We start from the raw sequence: 20580 nt of genomic DNA, 5'->3' as shown, positions 1-20580 counted from the left end.
AAAGGTCATAAGTCTAGTTAAGGTTGTGGTGACAGCTATATTTGGTGACCTCTTGGGCAGTGAGTACAAAATTATTGAAAATTATACTGGAGTGAAGCATGTGGTACAGAAGCACATAGTGCGCAGGGCTTTGATTTAAAATTTGAATTATTTGCTGCTTGTAAAGGGTTTAATTTAAAAATCCAATTTACAGTTTCTCTTGAAAACTGGAAGATATAGCAAGGATGCCAGCAGGCATTCTCATCGGCTAGTGACACAGTAGGTGCCCCTTTAGAGGAGAAAAATGCTCAGGCTCCCCATCAGATGCTCACCGTTCACTCCTGGGACATGTCCCCACCTGGGGAGGCAATGACCCCAAGCATGCTGACGGGGCACCAGTAGGGTACCTCGTGTACAAACGATCATGCACACAAATATGCACACAATCCTCCTTAAGCCACCAAGATATCACCTGGTCAAACATTTAAACACCTCTTTTCTTGTTACTGTGAAATTCTCTGCTTTCATAAGAAAAGAGAAAGTGAACTTCCTGGAAAGCACAGTGAAATATGGAATGAGGTGTAATTATATGTGAATCAACTTTTATATGATCATCATATTCTCGACTATATTTATTTATTTTTTCTCGACTATATTTAAGTGACAGATCATGACAAAGGAAAATCCCAGGGCGTCCCGTTTATTCAACCCTGTAATTATACTTTTTTCCAATCACTTTTACTCTAAAGCCCAAGAGGAAACTAATTTCAGGCAGGCGGTGAGTAGATTTGTCTTCAACACTCCCATCATCACTTTGCCTGGGGGATCTGTGCCTCCTTAGAGAAACTTCTCTTTTGCATTAACTATCAGAATGATACTCTAGGAGTCTTTGTTCTGCCAAAAAAAAAAAAAAAATCTGAAAGGAACTGCGGAATCCTGATTTATTAAAATGCCATCTGTCATCAGAAGGTTGTAATTTCACCCCTGCCTATGGAAGGAGACTATTCATGGACTTTTCTGTGGCAAGCACTAATATAATACACTTATTCTGTGGTATTAACTATGTCGGGAATTTCTACCCTCTTGTCCTCCCACAGTCTTGATGAACTCAAAAAATTGGATATAATAATAATACTGTCAGAGATACTTGAAAGTTGCTAAGAGAGTAGATCTTAAATGTTCTCACCACAGAAAAGAAATGGTGATCATGTGAGACGATGGAGAGGTTAACTAACATTACAGAGGTGATAATTTTGCAATACGTAAGCATATCAGATCTACACATTGTAGACTTAACCTAATACAACATCCTATGTCAATTGTAGCTCAGTAAAGCTGGGGGGAAAAGGACCACAATTATGCCACAGGGGAGAATGGAGAACTAGGAGAAAATACTCACCATGTATCTGGAATGTATAAAGATGTGTGGAAAAAACAAAAAAAAGCAGATGTGTGCTAATGATCGACAGACAGTAGGGAGGCAATGATCTCATCCTAACACTCAGGTAGCTTACTCTCCTCACCTAACTCTGGTGAGGAATCACTGACAAGAACGATGACAAAAGTTATTTAAAAATCTATCAGTTCCTGTTCCATTTCTTGCGTATCGATGCCAATTTCCTGGTTGTGATTGGCAAGATAACCAGGTAAAGGGTACACTACATTTCTCTAGATGGTTTCTTGCAATTGTACACAATCCATAGTTATCTCAGAAAAAGTTTACAAACATCTGTCGATCTGGTTAAGTTTGGCTGACGGGGTGAAAATGAGGAGGCTTTCATCTTCTGTTTTATTCTTTTCTGTACTACTTGGATTCTGTTATTCTGTATAAACTGATGAAACTATCCTTCAATAAAATATTATACAAATTTGCACTGAAAAAATATATAGGGGATGGCAATCAATAAAGGAGGCTACTTTGATTTCTAAAAATCTCTCTGTACCAAATTCATTACCCATATTTTTCATATGTGCCTAGGGGAGCATGGGGTGCTATGTCTGAGGGGGCCTCTTACACATGCTCCAGTTTACAGATGAGAAAACACAATGTATATCGACTTTCCTTAAAACTACCTCACTGATTAAAAAAAAAAAAAAAACTACCTCACTGATGGTGGCAACTTAGCAATGGTTCTAGGATTTAAACAAATTTTTTGCCTCTCTTCTATATTTGATGTTGTAACAAGTACTTGTGTTTGATCTTAAAAAAACATCTGTACTGCTGCCCTCTCAGACCTACCTTCCTGTGGATAATTTCATGGCATATTCTCCTAATCAAACAAACAGGTCCCTAATGGGAGGTAACTGACTCCTACAATGGTCATAAGCAGATGGAAAATGACTGGTAGAAGGTTGAAGAAGAACTCTGAAATGGCCTGGGGCATTTCCCTCTAAACTCACTAATGGATCCTGGCATGACCACAAGTAAGGTAATCAGATACTATGTGTCTCCAGGTAGGATAAAATGTGCTCTGTGCACCAATACCTGTGAACACGCTGGACAAAAAGCAAACCATGAATCAATAATCTATGCCAACTCTCATCAAGTCTTTAGGCCTAACTTCCAGGCTGTAGGAAATGCACAAGTTTTTTGACACCGCAAGGACACCAGTAGCCCAACCTAGGCTGGGACATTCTAGGTGCAACCGACCAAGTTTCTTCAACAATGAAGCATATGAAGAAGCCTAAGAGGAAGTATGTATTTCAGATTAAAGGAAACAAATGACAACCAAATGAATCTTGTTTGAATCCTGATTTGAAAAACCAACCTTACAAATCCATTTAAAGAAGATAAGGGGAGTATTATCTTCTTTAAATGGTTTATCAGGTATATCAGGAAGGTGTTATTCATTTTATTAGGTGTGATCATGGTATTGAGGTTATGTAAGAAATATCTTTTTTTTATGGAGGCCTCCGGACATATCTGGGTTGAAATGACATGATGACATGAGGTCTGAGATTTGCCTTAAAATATGAGAATAAAAAAAAGGGAGGATGGAGGATAAGAAAAAAGAGATGGGGAGAGGTTGATGGTTGCTGTAGCTGGACAATTAGGGTGTACAGCTTTTTACAAAAACTATAACAAAAAGAAATGAAGGTCAGTCTTTAAGGAAAAAAATACAACCTTGGTTTGGAGGATTAAGCTCCACATGATGTTGGGAGGCCTGATGGGCAGTGAGCCACAGTGATGCAACGGTGTGGGGCAAGACAGCTAGATTCACTTGCCACCTCTCTAACGTCAGGGGACGGGGCGTGGAAATAAGGGGGAAGGAGGAAGCTTGGCCACAGGGAACTTGTCTACTCTTCAAAAGTGACTACTGTGCAATGTTTATCTTTTTCTTCCTTTGAACTATAATTTAATTGCCAAAGTGCCAAAGCACATGCACTGAACCATTCATCATTTCCTCTCTCCTTAGGCTGAAAGCTCCTTTCCTTTTCAGAATATGTGAAGGGTGGTCACTCCATGATGGGCTTGAAGCCTGGGGTTTGCTTAGAGTCAGAGCTGGTTTGTGAGACTGACCAAACCCCTTCTCAAAACATCTTACAAAAACAAAACTGGATGAAGTTTGGATTTTGGAAAAAGCTGTAAGTACTCAGTATTTTATCGCTCCCCGAGTGATCTCTACACAAAATTTAAGTATTTTAACTCTGAACATTTGGCAACAATCTAAATTAGAAAAGGTTGGTCAAGGGATCCCTGGGTGGCGCAGCGGTTTAGCGCCTGCCTTTGGCCCAGGGCGCGATCCTGGAGACCCGGGATCAAATCCCACGTCGGGCTACCGGTGCATGGAGCCTGCTTCTCCCTCTGCCTGTGTCTCTGCCTCTCTCTCTCTCTCTCTGTGACTATCATAAAATAAATAAAAATTAAAAAAAAAGAAAAGAAAAAAAGAAAAGGTTGGTCAAACTATGATATCTCTAAGCAATGTGATACCAAGGAAAAGTTAAAGTCATGTTTTAGAGTTCTACTTAATTTAAACACAGAAAATGGTGTGCCCATATAGATATAAAGGAAACGTGTGAAGTGCTATGATGGAGGATTACAAGTGATTTTCATTGTATTTACACATTTGTTTTCTAAACTCTTACAATATGAAAACATTACGTATAAATCAGAAAAATAAAATAATTAAAAATACCAAATTTACCTAATATTATCTGTAACATAGGCTACTTGAGCCTTAAGTCTTAGCCTTAAGGTATATAGACTGGAAGAAGTCGTTTTAAATCAATACTCCCTAACTGTCATTAAAAACTCACCCAATGGGGGCGCCTGGGGGCTCAGTAGTTGAGCATCTGCCTTCAGCTCAGGGAGTGATCCCGGGGTCTTGGGATTGAGTCCCACATCAGGCTCCCCTCAGGGAGCCTGCCTCTCCCTCTGCCTGTGTCTCTGCCTCTCTGTGTCTCTCATGAATAAATAGATAAAATCTTAAAACAACAACAAATAAGCTCACTCATTAAACAGGTGGGAACTTAGTATCAGGTAGTTCCCACTTAAAGAAGCTCACAGGCAAGAGGAGAGGAGTATGTTAACAGGTAATTCCTGAGAGTAAAGTGGCAGGTTCAAAACAGAGGTATGGGCTCAATATCTCTTCTCCAAATGCCTTGAAAGCATTTCTGTGCTTTTAATGTCAGCTGTTCCAGAAGTATGGATATACAAGGTATTTCCTAAACAAGCTTAAAACAAGTCCTAGATGCTTGTCTCCACACATCAACTGTTTATTTAGTCTACTCTAATTCCACCCACTAAGAAAGGAAAACAATAACTTCCTTAAAAGACTATTTCCCTTTGATAAGAAATCATGTTCCACTAACCGAAAAGTGAAATTGAGATATACCTGGTATGAACTAAGTTCTGGAATACTACAAAGTATGATTTAGGCTTCATAAGAACACTTTCAACTGAATTGCACTTGTGGAAAATTGTTTGGATGACATGAAATAAATAGGGCAAAAATTCCTTTAAGATTATTAACTAATCCATACACTAAGACAACAGACTTCAAACCTTTTTAAAAACCATGACCCATGGTTAGAAGATAAATTTGGGGGCAGCCTGGATAGCTCAGCGGTTTAGCCCTGCTTTCGGCCCAGGGCATGAACCTGGAGACCCAGGATCGAGTCCCGCGTCGAGCTCCCTGCATGGAGCCTGCTTTTCCCTCTGCCTATGACTCTACCTCTCTGTTTCTCATGAATAAATAAATAAAATCTTTTAAAAAAGTAAAAAATAAACAATAGAACATAGATTTTGCATTACAATCTAAGCACACATGCATACACATATGCAGAAACAGAGAAAAGTTTAATGTTACGATTCTTTCTATCATATGTAACACACGGAGATACTTCCTATTCTGTTTCACTTTTTTAATTGAAAGCATGCTGGTTGTGTCAACCGAATTGATTTTATTGCTTACTGATGGGTCACAACCTGTAACCTGAGAAAGAGTGCTCTGAAATACCACAAGAGTGAAACCATTTCCAGAAACATGATTTCATTACAGTTGGATCCTTGCTCTTCTAATATTCAAGTTACAACAGGTCTCAATGCATATATCATCATCCACATGTGGGTGTGAGAAAATTTCTTCCCATGTCTAGGATCAAGTGAGCTCTTGATGACTACAATCTTCTCAACCACAAAGAGGAGCTTGCAATTATTACAGAGTTCTTTGTCTGATGGCAGTGTGAGCAGATTTCCCAAGGTATTACTAATTTCACTGTCCATCATAACTCTCCCATAAACTTTGCTCTTCTCCACCTGAGCTTAACTTCTTCACGCTGTTGCCTGACAAAGAATGAAAGAACCAGGACAGCAGGGACTACATGGTTCCATGAGAACAAAACTAGTAAGACAGAAGTTATGATGATAAAACTTCAATTATTCAAAATCTTTAGTTTTCTAGAAAAGAAAATGGATATTATGCTGAAAGAAGTTACAACTATAGACTCGAAGCATGAAGCACATGACCAAGTTCTGCAAAACTGTGGTAGAAGCTCTTTAAATCTGATTGTCACCACATATAAAAATAGATGCTAACGATATGACTAACAATCTAATGAAGAGGATACTTTTGCCTCAGCAGATGAAAGATATTTGGCAGTAAAATAAAAGGAAACACAAGGTACTTATTATGGTCAAAAGTCTCTCCATGTAAATTCTCAACACAGTGTTTCCTATCAGCTGAAAGAATCACTTAAAATAAATCCATTTGAATGCGTGGAAATGAAACAAGTCATTTCAAGAGGTCCCATCCAAGACTCCTTGCCGAATGTGAGAATGTTTCCATCAGGGCACCAAGACATCAAAAATTATAATGTTCACACAAGAAGCATCATTTATGCCTAATGGGAAAAAAAAATCTTGAAGCCTAATTTAATGCTACCCTTTAATGTGCTGTAAGTAAAAAACAGTGAGAACTCCATGGTTCTTGGTCACTCTCCATTCCTGTGACTCCTAAGGGAAAATTAAAGATCACTGACAGGGGCATAGGGGTGAGGGAAGAGGGTTTGCATACCTAGTGCTTTTCTAATTTTATAAATTATTTCCATATACTCGGGAAGTGACAGCACAGTGGTGACATGGGGTTCCTGCCCAGGACTGGCTGTGTGGCCTCAGGAGAGTTCCTTTACCTCTCCCAGCTACAATTCATCATCTGTAATATAGAGACAATGGCAATGTCTGATTTCTAGGGTTATCATGAGCATTGAGATAATGCTAGTAAAGTACTGAGCATAGAGACTAACATAGAATAAGAATTCAAAATATTTTAACTGCCATATTTTTATTTAAAACTACTATACAAAAAAATAAATAAAATAAAAAAATAAAACTACTATACATATTAAAGTCTCCAGAATATTGCTTTGGGTTAGCTGCCTCTGTCCAAATTCCCTCACTCGCTGGCTCTATGATCATAAGAAATTACCCATTTTCTGTGTATCCTTTTTCCTCATCTTTAAAAAGCCCAACCACAACCGGGCATGGTAAGGACATACGAGGCAGTGTTAAGAGCTGGAAGTAGCCAGAAACTCTAACTAGAATGCCCCCAGCCCCCAGTCTGTACCTAGGACCCACTAACTGCTGGGTAAGCATTCCCCAAAGTGGGCACTGTGCACTTGTGAGTGTTTGGGAGACTGAAAATTCAAGCCCTCATCTCCAAAAAAGGATTTGCAAGATAAACAAGCTTACAGAATCTCATCTTTTTCTTCACCCCAGGACATCTCAAAGCCCTTGCAGTGCACAGTGAGGCTCTCACAGGAGACACAGGTGGTCATATTCCCAGTGGGCATCTCTGGGTGTAGTGTTCTGTGGGGCACACAGGGAGGGCCAGCTCCCCAGCTAGGCTCTCAAAAGTAGGACACACACAGAGATCCCATAATGGGGTTTCTGGGATTAAGGTGGCTATTGGATGCAGAGAAGTGGCTACTGGCCTTGAGAGTTCTAAGAACAATACTGAAAAAATTGTACTATGTGAATCTGATCTTCAAAAGGAAACCTTCCTCCCACTGTTAAGTTACAAGTGCTTTGGGGGAATTGGTAACAAATTGGGTGCAGTGTTTCACAGAAGTTTCTTAATTTCACAGATAAAAGGGGGAAAAAAACTTGTTTGTGCAGCAAAACAAGTCTAAGACAACTATTTTATCTCTGTCGAATAGATGCTCAGGATAAGGAAGTCAGAGAAAAGCAGTCACTGACCTTTACTAATAATGTCAGGATGTTGATGTAATGTCCAAGCTGCAATTGCTGGAGGTGAAGATAAACGCGAGAAATCTTTCCTGTCTCTACCACGTGCTATACTTTCTAACCTTGATTCTATGTTAAATATGCACATCGCCAATACTCAAAGTGTAACTGGACATTGACTTTTCCTTCCGGAGTGAAAAAAAAACCAATATTACCAAGTACAGTTAAAATTGACCTGAGTTTTAGAAGTTAAAAGTATAAACGTTTCTCCCTCTTGCAGTTTCTCTCCCCTTCTCCCCCCACATATGTTTTCACTTTCCTGGATAGATTTTTCAAAAATCAGTGAGAATCAAAATGTTTTGGGATAGTAAAAAATAATAATAAAACCGTGAAAATACCAACACTTAGCATTTACTAAGCATTTATTGTAAAAGGTGACAGTATTCTAAGGGACTTTATGTTATTTAATCTTCTTATGATGATCATAAGATAAGATTAGTTCCCTTTTAAAGTTCTGAAATATTGCACATATACACATACGTCCATATGGACATATACAAAGAGTAGTATGTCAAACATCCAAGAATACACCATAGCTTACAAGATAGGCCATTCCCAATACAGCACGGTTGGAGCCCACCGCACCCTTTCTTCATCGCACATCCTCCTGTTATTACCCCTGTTCTCTGTGTCAAGAGATGAGGCTCCAAGAAGCTTGGTAACTCAGCCCAGGTGGCTGACTTGGCATATGAACCTCACCTGAACTCCAGAGACCATGGACCTCAACCACTGGGCTTTAAGGCTGCGGCTGCTAAATGAGAAGGTGAGTAAACTGAGGCAGATAGCTCAAGCTCACACTAGTGCTGAGCAGCACAACTAGTATTAAAACCCACATTATATTTAATTTTTTACAGTCCTACTTTTTTGTCTCAAAGTTAACATGAGAAAAATTGCCATGTTTCATCCAGGGAGTCTTGTAAAACTTATGAGAAATTCCATCACCCTCTGTTCTTAATTATCTAAGCAAGGACTTTTTACCACACTATTGAGAGGTGACCATTTCACCTGCAACAAAGGTTACTCACTATGCTTAATGCCGATGTGGCTCCTAAAAGATGCTCCATAAATGAAGGTTTCAATGGATCAACCTTCTGTCGGCACATCAGTCATCTGGGGATCTCAGTAATACGCAGGGCCTGCAAATTCTGCGTGTCCAAAAAAGTTCTTGGTAATAACTATTCTGCTGATCCCTGTAAGATATACTCTGAGTAGCAAGAGATTTAAACAGCCTCTATTGGGCAGCCCGGGTGGCTCAGCGGTTTAGCATGTGCCTTCAGCCCAGGGTGTGATTCTGGAGACCTGGGATCGAGTCCCACATCGGGCTCCCTGAGTGGAGCCTGCTCCTCCCTCTGCCTGTGTCTCTGCCTCTCTCTCTCTCTCTCTCTCTCAAGAATAAATAAATAAAATTTTTTTAAAAAATAAACAGCCCCTATTAATTAATCCCGATTAATAGAGATCTTGCAGTGAATCTTTTTAAAAATGAAAAATTCTTGGCAAGAGAAACAAAAGCAAAAATGAACTATTGGGACTTCATCGAGATAAAAGCTTTGCACAGCAAAGGAAAGAGTGAACAAAACTAAAAGACAATGAGAATGGGAGAAGATACCTGCAAATGTCTTATCAGATAAAGGGCTAGTATCCAAAATCTATAAAGAACTTAACCAACTCAACACTCAAAAAACAAAAAAACCCAGCTGAGAAATGGGCAGATGAACAGACATTTCTCCAAAGACATACAAATGGCCAACAGACACATGAAAAAAATGCTCAGTGCCGCTTGGCATCAGCAAAATCCAAATCAAAACCACAATGAGATACCACCTTACGCTAGTCAGAATGACTAAGGGGAACCCTCCTCCTACACTGTTGGTGGGAATGCAAACTGGTGCAGCCACTCTGGAAAACAATACTGAGGTTCCTCAAAAAGTTAAAAATAGAGCTACTCTACAACCCAGCAGTTGCACTCTAGGTATTTATCCAAAGGATACAAACATAGTGATTTGAAGGGGGACATGCACCCCAATGTTTATAGCACCAATGTCCATAATAGCCAAAATATCCAAAGACCTCAGATGTCCATCAATAGATGAATGGATAGAGAAACACACACACACACACACACACACACACACACACTGGAATATTACTCAGCCATTGAAAGGAATGAAATCTTGCCATTTATAACTATGGAACTAGAGGGTATTATGCTGAACAAAATAAGTCAGAGAAAGACAAATACCATATGATTTCACTCATATGTAGAATTTAAGAAACAAAATAGATGAACATAGGGGAAGGAAGAAAAAATAAAATAAGATGAGAGAGGGAGGGAGGGAGGCAAACTATAAGAGATACTGAGCTCTAGGAAACAGACTGAGGGTCAATGGAGGGGAGGGGATGAGGGGATGGGGTAACTGGGCGATGGGCATCAACGGGGGGCACATGATGGAATGAGCCTTGGATGTTATGTACAACTGATAAATCACTAAACTCTACCCCAGTTAACATACACCATATGTTAACTAAATGGACTTTAAATAAAAATTTTTAAATTCTTTTAAAAAGAAAAATATTTGAGATACTGGTTTTATATGGTTTTAATATCTACTTCCAAAACTAGAACAAGTCAGTATTCTCAATCCTTTGCCATGTTTTTTTCACTCTACATTTCATTTATAAGTCTGGGACAGGCAATAATAAATTTCAAGATCTACATTTAAGCCAGGGTAACATGTCTGACGCTTGGAAAAAAATGTCAATTTAAGAATTATTTGAGCATATGGTGGAAAATACACAGAGAAATAGGATGAGAAAGTTTCTGGGAACATACATGTATGCATCACATATAAGGAAAACATAATCAATGTTTAGTGACCAGAAAATAGCAAATCTCAGTGAGGAAAGAGAGGGCATCTTATTATGCATCTACTGATGGATGAAATGTAAGAATTGATAGAGAAAAAAATAAACCTTATAAAACTATCACATTGCACAGTCCCGAAAATTACACTGCCTTTGCACATTGCATATCCTGCACCATTGAATTCATCACAATAAGATAAAAGCACATGGTTAGCTACTAATTAGGATTTGAAAAAGTCTTAATATTTCTGTGGCAAACGTGATCACCTCGAAGAGAAACCAAAGACTATTAATTTAAAGATTTATTGCACAAATAGCCTCCTGAAATTGTGTTTCTCCAAGGCTTCTTTTCCTTAACTTGACCTCCCCTGGACACTTAGATCTCCCTCTAAGATGAAGGGCAGGAAACCATCCCAAGGCATCTATGATTGTAGGACGTGCGCCTGTATCCCATTTTGGACAACCAAAGTGAATGTGCCTGGGGTAAATAATTCAATCTTTCTGAATTGCAGATCTCTTTATAGCTCTCAGAACTGTTGGGATTAAATTAGATGCAAAAAAACCCACTTGCTAAATCAAAATACATATGAAGGTAGGGTTTTCCATTTTTATTTCCATAAAAAAATCAGAAGTGGACAACCAATGGTCAATGAATGCTTAAACCACTGAGTGAAACGTTGATAAGGAAGAGTAGTTTTATGGGTAAGAGACTACTATCCCATAGCTTATTTGCAGGTCATAAGGGGAAAAGGCAACTTCATAACAGAGGGATCGAGCTGTCCCTTCCTGAAGTTACTGAGCATTTTCAGCCTGGTGAAAAGTGGGCCAATAATAAAAACAGTAACACAAGCATCTTGAGACACAATTAGCAGCATATGACACCTTTGCAGTACTTTTCCAAAAAAACACAGAGCTTGAATCTAATCAAGTCTTTAGGTCCAATTTCAAGTTTATAGAGAAATACAGTGGATGGTGTACCAAGTAAAGGATGCGCACCGAGAAGCCAGTTGGTTGAATCTAAGAGTGAGCTGTGTCACATTATAACTGACTGTGATTTCCTCCCAGGAAAATAAAATACATGTGAGCAAAGGTTCATGCTACAACACAAGTGACTTAGGAGATAGAATAACAAACTGTAAAGTGCGGACCCTGTTTGGATCTTTCTTTGTACAAAGCAGTAAAAAGACATGTTTAGGTCAACTGGGAAAACATGAATACGACTTGAGTATTAGATGATATTAAGACGGCGCTATTAATATTTTTAGGTGTGCTCATGGCATTGTAGTAATGTAAGAGAACAGTTAGAGACACAAATATTTGGGGGAGAAATACTACTAAGCCTGTAATATATTTCAAATACCTCAGGGGGAAAACAGTGTTTCTGTTAAGATCTTAGTAATATGGCACAACAACTCTAGCAATAAGGATGAAAAGGAGAAAAGAAAAAAGAAGATGAAAAACAGAAAAAAAAAATTCCTACCCACAAGGCAAGAGGGTCTCAAAGATTTCTAGACCCTTTGGAGCTAGCAGCAACAGCTGGTACAAGGCCATTTGTCTATCTGCAAACTATCTTCAATTTTAGTCTGTTGTCAAAGCAGGGGCTTTTTGAGGGGAAAAAAAAGGCAAATCATGGTTCGTGTAATTCTCAACATAAGTAGCTTCTGTTCTAGACTCCTCAAAATGGAAGCAATTCAATAAAAAGACACGTTTCAGTGGTCTTACAGACTAGTAAGTCTCAAAAGTTTCCTCCTTTGGACTTTCATCAACCACATTTTAATATGAGGTAAACTTGCTTTTGTAAAAAGCCATAAAAAAGGCTGAATTAAACCCACTCTGCCATTTAAAAATTAAGTGAGACCCACAGAGATATTTACCTATATTCCCTGCAGGAAGGTTTATGTTATAGTAACTCAAATTTACTGGACTACCTTTTATTTATTTATTCATTTTTGGACTACCTTTTAATATCCATTTGCCTTGTTCCTTGTCAGAAACAATAGTGAAATAAGGTTTTAGGGTTTTTTTTTTTTTTTCCTTTTTTTCAAGAATAGAGTGCTCTATAAAAAAAGTCATTTAGGGGAGCCTGGGTGGCTTAGTCCAACTCTTGAGTGTCCAACTCTTGATTTCGGCTTAAGTCATGATCTCACAATTGTGAGATTGATCCCCGGGGTCAGGCTCTGTGCTGGGCAGGAGGCCTGCTTGAGATTCTCTCTCTCTCCCTTTCCCTCTGTGCTCCCCTCTTCTCTCCCTCACTAAAAACTAACTAAATAAATAAAAATAAAAAAGGGAAAGAAAAAGAAAAAAGAAAAGAAAAATCATTTATACACAACTTTTAGGCACATCCACTAAACACACAACACATCTAATCGTGAAATAGAGCCAGATTAGTACTAATATCCAAGGATTTTAATTTTGTGATGAAAGAGAGACTGTTCTTTACCCTTCTGAAAGTATGTACCCTTCTAAAATATAAGTATGTTGGACATGGAAAAAGGCTACAATAGTGGTTGTAATTTGAGTTGGAAATGGTGATAAAACAAATGTGGTTAATCAATAAAGATAAACTTCCAGTGGTCTAATCATTGACAAGGTTGACCTCTGTAAGTATGAATTAAGACTCTCAACCAAGAAGGGCCAAGAAATACATCTTAACTTTCTGATACTTAGTACATTTAAAGTAATAATTTTTTCAAATAAGGTAAGGACAAGCAACTTAATTCTGACGCCAAAAGCAAGGAAGGTTATTTGAATCACACAAAAGACAAAAATCTTGACAAGACCCATAGCTGGTTGGCCAAGACAAAAATTCCATTTTCCCTTTAGATATTCCTCAGTGGCAATAAACGACTTGAAAGTGAGTTTTCAGTTTGCCTGAAGGCTAATCCTAAAAATAAATAAAAACAAAATTTTTTCCTAATTAGTATGGTGAAAGCATTTAATAAAAAGTTGAAAAAAAAAAGCAGACTATAAAAGCATGTAGACACTAGGTAGTTGAGTGAGTATCCAGGTATTTGCGTTTTATTGTTGTTCTTTATACCTTACACATATTTTATATATGTAATTTTATCTAACTAATATTTAGTAAAAACAAATAGTAGAAGGTATATAAGAGCGTTTGTGTATATGTACATTAGTTGCGGGAATACATATTTGTATTTATGTGTGTGTGTGTGTGTGTGTGTGTGTGTGTGCACCAAAAGCTTGTCCTTATGGTTCTCTGTGTAACATCTTCCTTGCAGGATTATGATATGTCAGTGCAACATTGTTTATCAGTATCCTGCTTTGTTCCACAACTGTTCTGTCTTGTAAGCATTAGGAAATATGTTTGTGGAAACAGTCAGGAAAGAAAGCCCTATCCTAAGAGAAATTTAGTGTTGTGGGTGTGTGGTTTTTTTAAAAAGCTCCAGTGTAGCTTTATGAAAATTAGGGAGAATCGGGGTAAAACAAAATCACTTAGCTATTACCTTGTTTCAGCATTATTCTTTGCAGCTTTTCCTACCAAAAAAAAAAAAAAATTTTCCACCTAAGCTAAAATTACCACATATATGACACAAGACCTTTCTGCAAGTATTGGGTATAATTTCATACAGCATAGGGATCCCTGGGTGGCGCAGCGGTTTGGCGCCTGCCTTTGGCCCAGGGCGTGATCCTGGAGACCCGGGATCGAATCCCATATCAGGCTCCCGATGCATGGAGCCTGCTTCTCCCTCTGCCTGTGTCTCTGCCTCTCTCTCTCTCTCTCTCTCTCTATCATAAGTAAATAAATAAAAAATTTAAAAAAAAAAAAAAAAAAAAAAAAAAAAAAAATTTCATACAGCATAAAAGCTCCCAGAGAGATAGTTCATAGAAACTATAGGTCAAATCAAAATGGCAGTAAACAGTCAAGGCAGAGATGACAAATATGGCTTAATACTAATGTCACACACACAAAAAATACTAATGTCACAAACGTCTAAACACTGTCCCCAGTGATTTTGAGGATAAAACAGGTCCCTGACACCCTCAACGTCTAAGCATCTGGAGATCTTGGGGGGACTCCTCTGATCCAAATCAGTATGCCACTTGCTCCAATATTCTCCAGACTGCCAGCACCTAACTCAAAGCAGCTTTCCTGGTGTTGCCTGTAAAGGAGTCTCAGACATTCCCAAACTTTTCAGAGTTGAATTTAGCTATTTTCTTGAATGCATACAGAATGCTTCCTACGTCACATGATAGTCGTGTATGCAATTCTGCTTAAAACTATTTAGTGGATATTACCCTTCACCTCATTGTCTCAGGCCTCACCCCCGTCATTCATGTGAGGCCACAGGAAATAGTTATCTGAAGCCCTTTCCCTACCAGGCACTGTACCAGGTGCTGGCGGAGGCTATAAAAGGCTCCATTTCATCTCTACTCTCCCTCATTTTCCTCCCTTTCCCCCACAAAACACAAAAACAAGAACAAAAACAAAAAACTCTCTCTTCTTCCGTGCCACCAAGAGGAAGGTTTGGCATTTTTTTTTTTTTTTTTGAAGGTTTGGCATTTGATCTGAATTTAGCACACTATGGCTCACAGTTAGAACTTATTTCTACTTTGGGCTGGAAATCACCATGTGGGGTTTTTTCCCATTAATTAAGTCTCTCCCACTCCCCCACCCCCCAAAGCAAACAATTATTTTTTTTTATATATACAAAACAGAGAACAAACATCTGGAAAATGACATCAACATGACTCTTTAGTCACAAAAAGGCAAAATTACACCATAGTCTAAGGAAAACTACAATCTGAAAGTCTGACAGTATTTTTGCATAAACTTCAATTATACCAGAATGAATTGCTCTGTTTTAAATCCATATTTTCAGACTTTGTGTCTATAAAACAGTCATGCTAGACATATTATTTTATTAGTCTTGTTATGGTTTTGATCCTCAGCTCTGTCTTTAAAAGCAGGAACTGTGTCTCCACTGCCTTCTCCCCCATCGTCACCCAGCACATATCCCCTATTGAGCACCCATCACGTCCTGGACACTGTTCAAAGCACAAAGCTCCTCATGGGCCTTACATTCTTTTTTCAAAAACAGATTGTATTTATTCATTAGACAGAGAGAGACAGAGAGACAGAGACAGAGGTAGAGCACAAGCAGAGGGGAGGAGGCAGAGGGAGGAGGAGACGCAGACTCCCCACTGAGCAGGAACCCCAAGGCAGGACTCCATCCCAGACCACGGAGATGATGGAAAAACTAGAGTGCACACACTGATACAGAAGATACCAGAATAAACTTGGGCTTACTTTTTAAGAAGCCACTCATCCAAAGCATCAGACATCAGCTGTTCCATGTCTAACCAAATACGCAGGAGTGATGACTTAAGAACAGATCTTCTGATAGTAACAGATTAGAGTTGGGCAGAATTTTTAAGGCAACTTTAAAGTATCCAGTTCTACACTCTGAAGTTTCCTTAGGGACCAACTGCTTATTTTTATTCTTCACTAACACTTAAATCACAAGGAGGAAATTCTTAATATACATCTCTGAATATTTTCGAGGAGGAGAACGTGAGAGAGATTTTCAGCACGAATTCATCACATGAATTAGGATATTTTGTCCTCAAAATTTATAATCAAGGTAAGAAGACCAAATCCAAGCCAATGGATTCATACTAATTAATACTAAAGATCAATTTGTATGTGATGTTACATAGGATTAAAAACCATGTGAAACAATCTATGTAAATATCTAAATTTAGTTAAGTTGGTCCAGAGGAGCAGAAATCTGACCAAATTCTGCTCATCAAGTCCTGATGTCTGGTGCCAGGCAGGCTATAAACATTAGAAGAGGTGGTCATTTTTTAGAAAATGAATTGAGCAAAAGCACCAGACAGGCAAACAGAACCCCTACCAAGGAACCGGTATAGCTTCACCAGACTCTGACATAAAAAACTGGAATAATTTCACTGACTAGGCTTATTAAAATTTAGATTAAATTACTGCACTTGTGTCCTGAAATATAACCCAATGACTAAAAGTGTAATATTAAATTGTCTAGGACACAGATGGCAGCACTTTATCATAATCCTAACATTATAAAATGTTGCCACCATCTCAAAGCTGATTAGAATCAGAATTACCTGGGGGAATTTTTCTTAAGGTGCATATTCCCAGGCCCCACCCATTTGCACTTCTGATTCATAACATGGGGCTGGGGCTTTGCAAAGCTTCCGGAGACAGAGGTGACTAGGCAGGTTGGGACCCAAGAACCTGACTCCAAGAATAATGAAGGTAAAATGTAAAAAATGGCGTCATCTTCTCACTAAAACCAGACTGGCATCCCAGAACTGCCCTCTTCTAGACATCAAAATCGCTAATATCACCTATGACCACTATCTGACTATATGGCCAGTAGCCTACCTCAAGGCCTAAAATGGGTGTGTCTGTTTAAATGTACGGAAACTTGCAAAATAAGTGACGAAGGGCTAATTGAGAAAATCACAGATGTGAGAAATATTCAAAAAATCACTATGACTTCACTCCGGAGGTATCAGAGTTCCTAGAAAAAAAAATGTTTTTCTTTTTCAGTAAATGTCCCAAATCTAAGTTTTGCTTTTTTATGTAAATACTTGTGTCTTTCTTGGTTCTTTTAACATCCTAACCACATAGGAAGCATTGTGGAAACTCAAATGGCATCTTCTTCCATCAGTCAACTGCTTGACTTCCACCAGTCAAGTCTCCCATTCCAAGCTCCTTAAGGATAGAAGCAATCACACTTGTTGCCAGAGAACTGCTGGAAAAAGCACCCAATCAACAGCCTAGACGGTTGTACAACATCGGAAACTTCATTTGGAAAAATGGATTAACAGTTGTGGCCAGATTGGGACAGGGACACACTGCCGGACCCATTCATAGACGTGCAGCATTGAAGCCGCATCTTCTAACACTGACACAAGAAACATTTTTTTTTAAATGCTTACAACACCCATGATCAAAAGCCTACATATTTAATAAAAGCATACATTATTCATTAAAATTTTACGACATGCATAGCATTCTGCTAGCGCTGATATATTTTGTCCAAACTTCGGCTTAAAGAAAAAAGAAAGAAAGAAAAGAAAAGAAAGAAAAGAAAAGAAAGAAAGAAAAGAAAGAAAGAAAGAGAAAGAGAAAAGAAAGAAAAGAAAGAGAAAAGAAAGAAAGAAGAAAGAAAGAAAGAAAGAAAGAAAGAAAGAAAGAAAGAAAGAAAGAAAGCAAGCAAACTTAGGAACCAGTACTAACATCCTGAGTACCCAACTTTCAGACTGGGAATGGATGCGTGGCTCAGTGAAGAAAATGCCAGCATTTGGTTTCCCTGTGATTCCTGTTTCATTACGGGCCGGGGAGGGGGGGGGGGGGAGCTGTCAAAATATTCTGGAGAGTTAGTGCCAATTAAACGGCCTCAGTTGAACAGGGGCAGAAGTACGGAAGGGCAAAAAAAAAAAAAAAAAAAAAAAGTGAAAAGTCGCAGGAAGCGGCCCTAGGAGTAAAGAACTAATTAACAGGGGCACCTGCGTGGCTCAGGTTGTGACCCGGGGTCCCGGGATCGGTCCCGCATCAGGCTTCTCCCTCTGCCCAGGTCTCTGCCTCTCTGTGGGTCCCTCATGAATAAATCCATAAAATAAAATAAAATAAAAAACCACGCACCTCTAATTAACAAGGGTGTATCCAGGGCTGGTAAAAGGGTCTACTACCTTAATCGGGCGGCTATGCAGAGGTGAGGTCGGTGGGGGGACTACGAGGTCCCACCGAGGCCAGGGCGCAGGGCCCCGGGAAGGCCGCCTCTGGCGCCAGCGCCCACTCCGGCCTGGGGTGCAGGCAGCTCGCGGTGAGCGGCGGCAGGGCCCCCCATCCTGCAGCCGCGCGGGGGAGCGGGGGCCTCGGAGGCCCAGCCGCCCCGCGGAGCGGCGTCCCCGCGCCCGGGCTGTGCCCTCCGCGCCCGGGTCAGGGAGTCTGGGGCACCGGGAGCGCAGGCCGGCGCCGAGGTGTCCAGCGGCTGTGCCGCGCGCTGGGGGGGGCGCGCCCCGGCTTGGGGGCTCCGTTCCCTGCAGGCCCCGCCGCCCGCCCGCCCGCCCGCCCCGCGCCCCACTCACCCGGCTCGCCCGCCCGCAGCCGGGCCGGGGCGCAGACCACGAGCAGCACGGCCAGGAGGCGGCGGGCGCCGGGCCCCATGGCCCCGCGGGGCGCCAGCTCGGCGCGCTCGGCCTCCCCTCGGCGCGCGGCGCCCTCGAGCCGCGGCCCGGCCGCCTCCCCCGCCCGCCCCGGGCGCAGCCTCCGCCCCGCACCGCGTCCCATTGGGGCGCCGGGAGCCCGGCCCCGCCCCCCCGGCCCGCCCCGCCCGCCCCGCGCGCCGGCCCCCGCAGGAGGAAGGCGAGGTCCCCGGCGGCGCGGCTCGAGGCCGGAGGCGCCCCAGACGCCGCCCGCGGTCGCTCCAGGCTCCGGGCGCCCCGGGGCCCGCGTCTCCTTTCCTTCCGCCGCGCCGCCCCGGTGCGCGGGAGCCTGGGGACCCCGGGAGCCCCGGGAGCCCCGCGCAGCCCCGCGCAGCCCGCTGCGCCCGGTGCCCCCTCCCTCCCCGCGGCGGGGGGGCTCGAGGGCTGCTCCCCTCCAGGGCTTTGCAGCCCCCTGGGGGCCGGCGGGGCGGGGATTGTATGCAGCCCCGAGGGATTCGAAAAACTGCTTGTTGGGTTGCTGACGGACGCCCTTAGACTCCAACTCCAGTCCCCCATTCATTCATTCGTTCATTCATTCAAAAGTGATGCAGCCCCGTGGGAGCCAGGCGCAGGGCCAAGCCCTTGGGACCTTTGCAGGCGTCATAAGGAACCCGGCGAGCGCGTCTCCACTGCAGGCTGCGGTCGGAGCCCCGAGGAGAACCAGCGGCGCGTGGGAGACCCGGGGGGGGGGAATCCGCCGGGAAGGGCCTCCCCGAAAAAGTGGCTTCGACGCGGAGCCCGGGAGAGGGGCGAGCGGAAGGCGGGGGCGGGGAGGGCAGCCGCGGGGTGCGGAGGAGCGCGGGGAGGGGAAGGCGGGGGGTGGTGGAGGGCGCGGCACAGGGGGTCGCAGGGCGAGGGGTGGAAGGGGCGCGCGGAACCGGGGCGCACGCGGAGGGGCCTGGAAGGCCACGGAGAGCGCTCGTTTAACCTGATCCTGCGCACGGCGAGCAGCCACGGGAGATTGGGACGCGCGATCTCCCTGGAGGACGGGGGCGGGGGGGGGGGGGGGCGTGCAGGTGGAGGACGGGGGAGGTGTTGGGGGTGCAGGTTGGGAGAGTTACAGGCTGTAACCGAGTCGCTGAATGGGGAAATGGCCGTGGAAATGAACTGCGCAAATCAAATAAATACATATTTTGAACACACCGACAGTCCAGGCCGCTTGCAGTCCCCGCCCCTCGCGCCGCAGTTTCCCGGGAACACGCAGCCCGGCTTACACCTGCAGGTGGCCCGGCCCGCAAGCCGCCGGGGCACTGCTCTTTGGATTCCCCGCCTAGACTCTCCTCATACCTGCATTCATTTCCCCCTCTGTCTTTATTTTTTTAAAGACTTTATTTATTTATTTATTTATTTATTTATTTATTTATTTATTTATTTATTCATGAGACACACAGAGAGAGGCAGAGACACAGGCAGAGGGAGAAGCAGGCTCCACGCAGGGAGCCCGACGTGGGGCTCGATCCCCAGTCTCCAGGATCAGGCCCTGGGCCGAAGGCGGTGCTAAACCACTGAACCACCAGGGCTGCCCTGTCTTTATTTTTTTTAATTGCGAGTTTGTTTTTGGGGCTTTGCTTTCTCAAAGGCCGCAGAGCTTAGAGGAAAGGGTTTGGGCTTTAGAAATGAGGCTGCTCCAAGCCGGAGTGGCTTTCAGGCTCAGCCACCTGAGACTGATTCTCTCTGGGCCTCAGTTTCATTGGGGAGTATGATCCCTAATTGTCCACAGAGACAAAATAAAATATGTACTTAAAAATCTGGCATGTACGAAGTACTCAGTAAATAAGTTT

At 42.1% G+C, this 20580-nt stretch overlaps 1 protein-coding gene across 2 annotated transcripts in view; it reads right to left on the bottom strand.

The window, feature by feature from the left end:
• Positions 1 to 18817, bottom strand: part of DCBLD1 (discoidin, CUB and LCCL domain containing 1) — a 98230-nt gene extending 79413 nt beyond the window's left edge. For both annotated transcript variants that reach the window (XM_025422840.3, XM_035704847.2), the window contains exon 1: positions 18683 to 18817. In XM_025422840.3, the coding sequence (XP_025278625.1) occupies positions 18683 to 18761 (79 nt within the window). In that variant the 5' untranslated portion in view covers positions 18762 to 18817. The remainder of the gene's footprint in view (positions 1 to 18682) is intronic.
• Positions 18818 to 20580: the final 1763 nt, after the last annotated feature.

Source organism: Canis lupus, chromosome 1 (genome assembly GCF_003254725.2).
Source record: "Canis lupus dingo isolate Sandy chromosome 1, ASM325472v2, whole genome shotgun sequence".
In the NCBI taxonomy this organism is placed as follows: Eukaryota; Metazoa; Chordata; class Mammalia; order Carnivora; family Canidae; genus Canis; species Canis lupus.
Note: the sequence above shows the minus strand (reverse complement) of the source record. Positions and strands in the feature narration are given on the sequence as shown.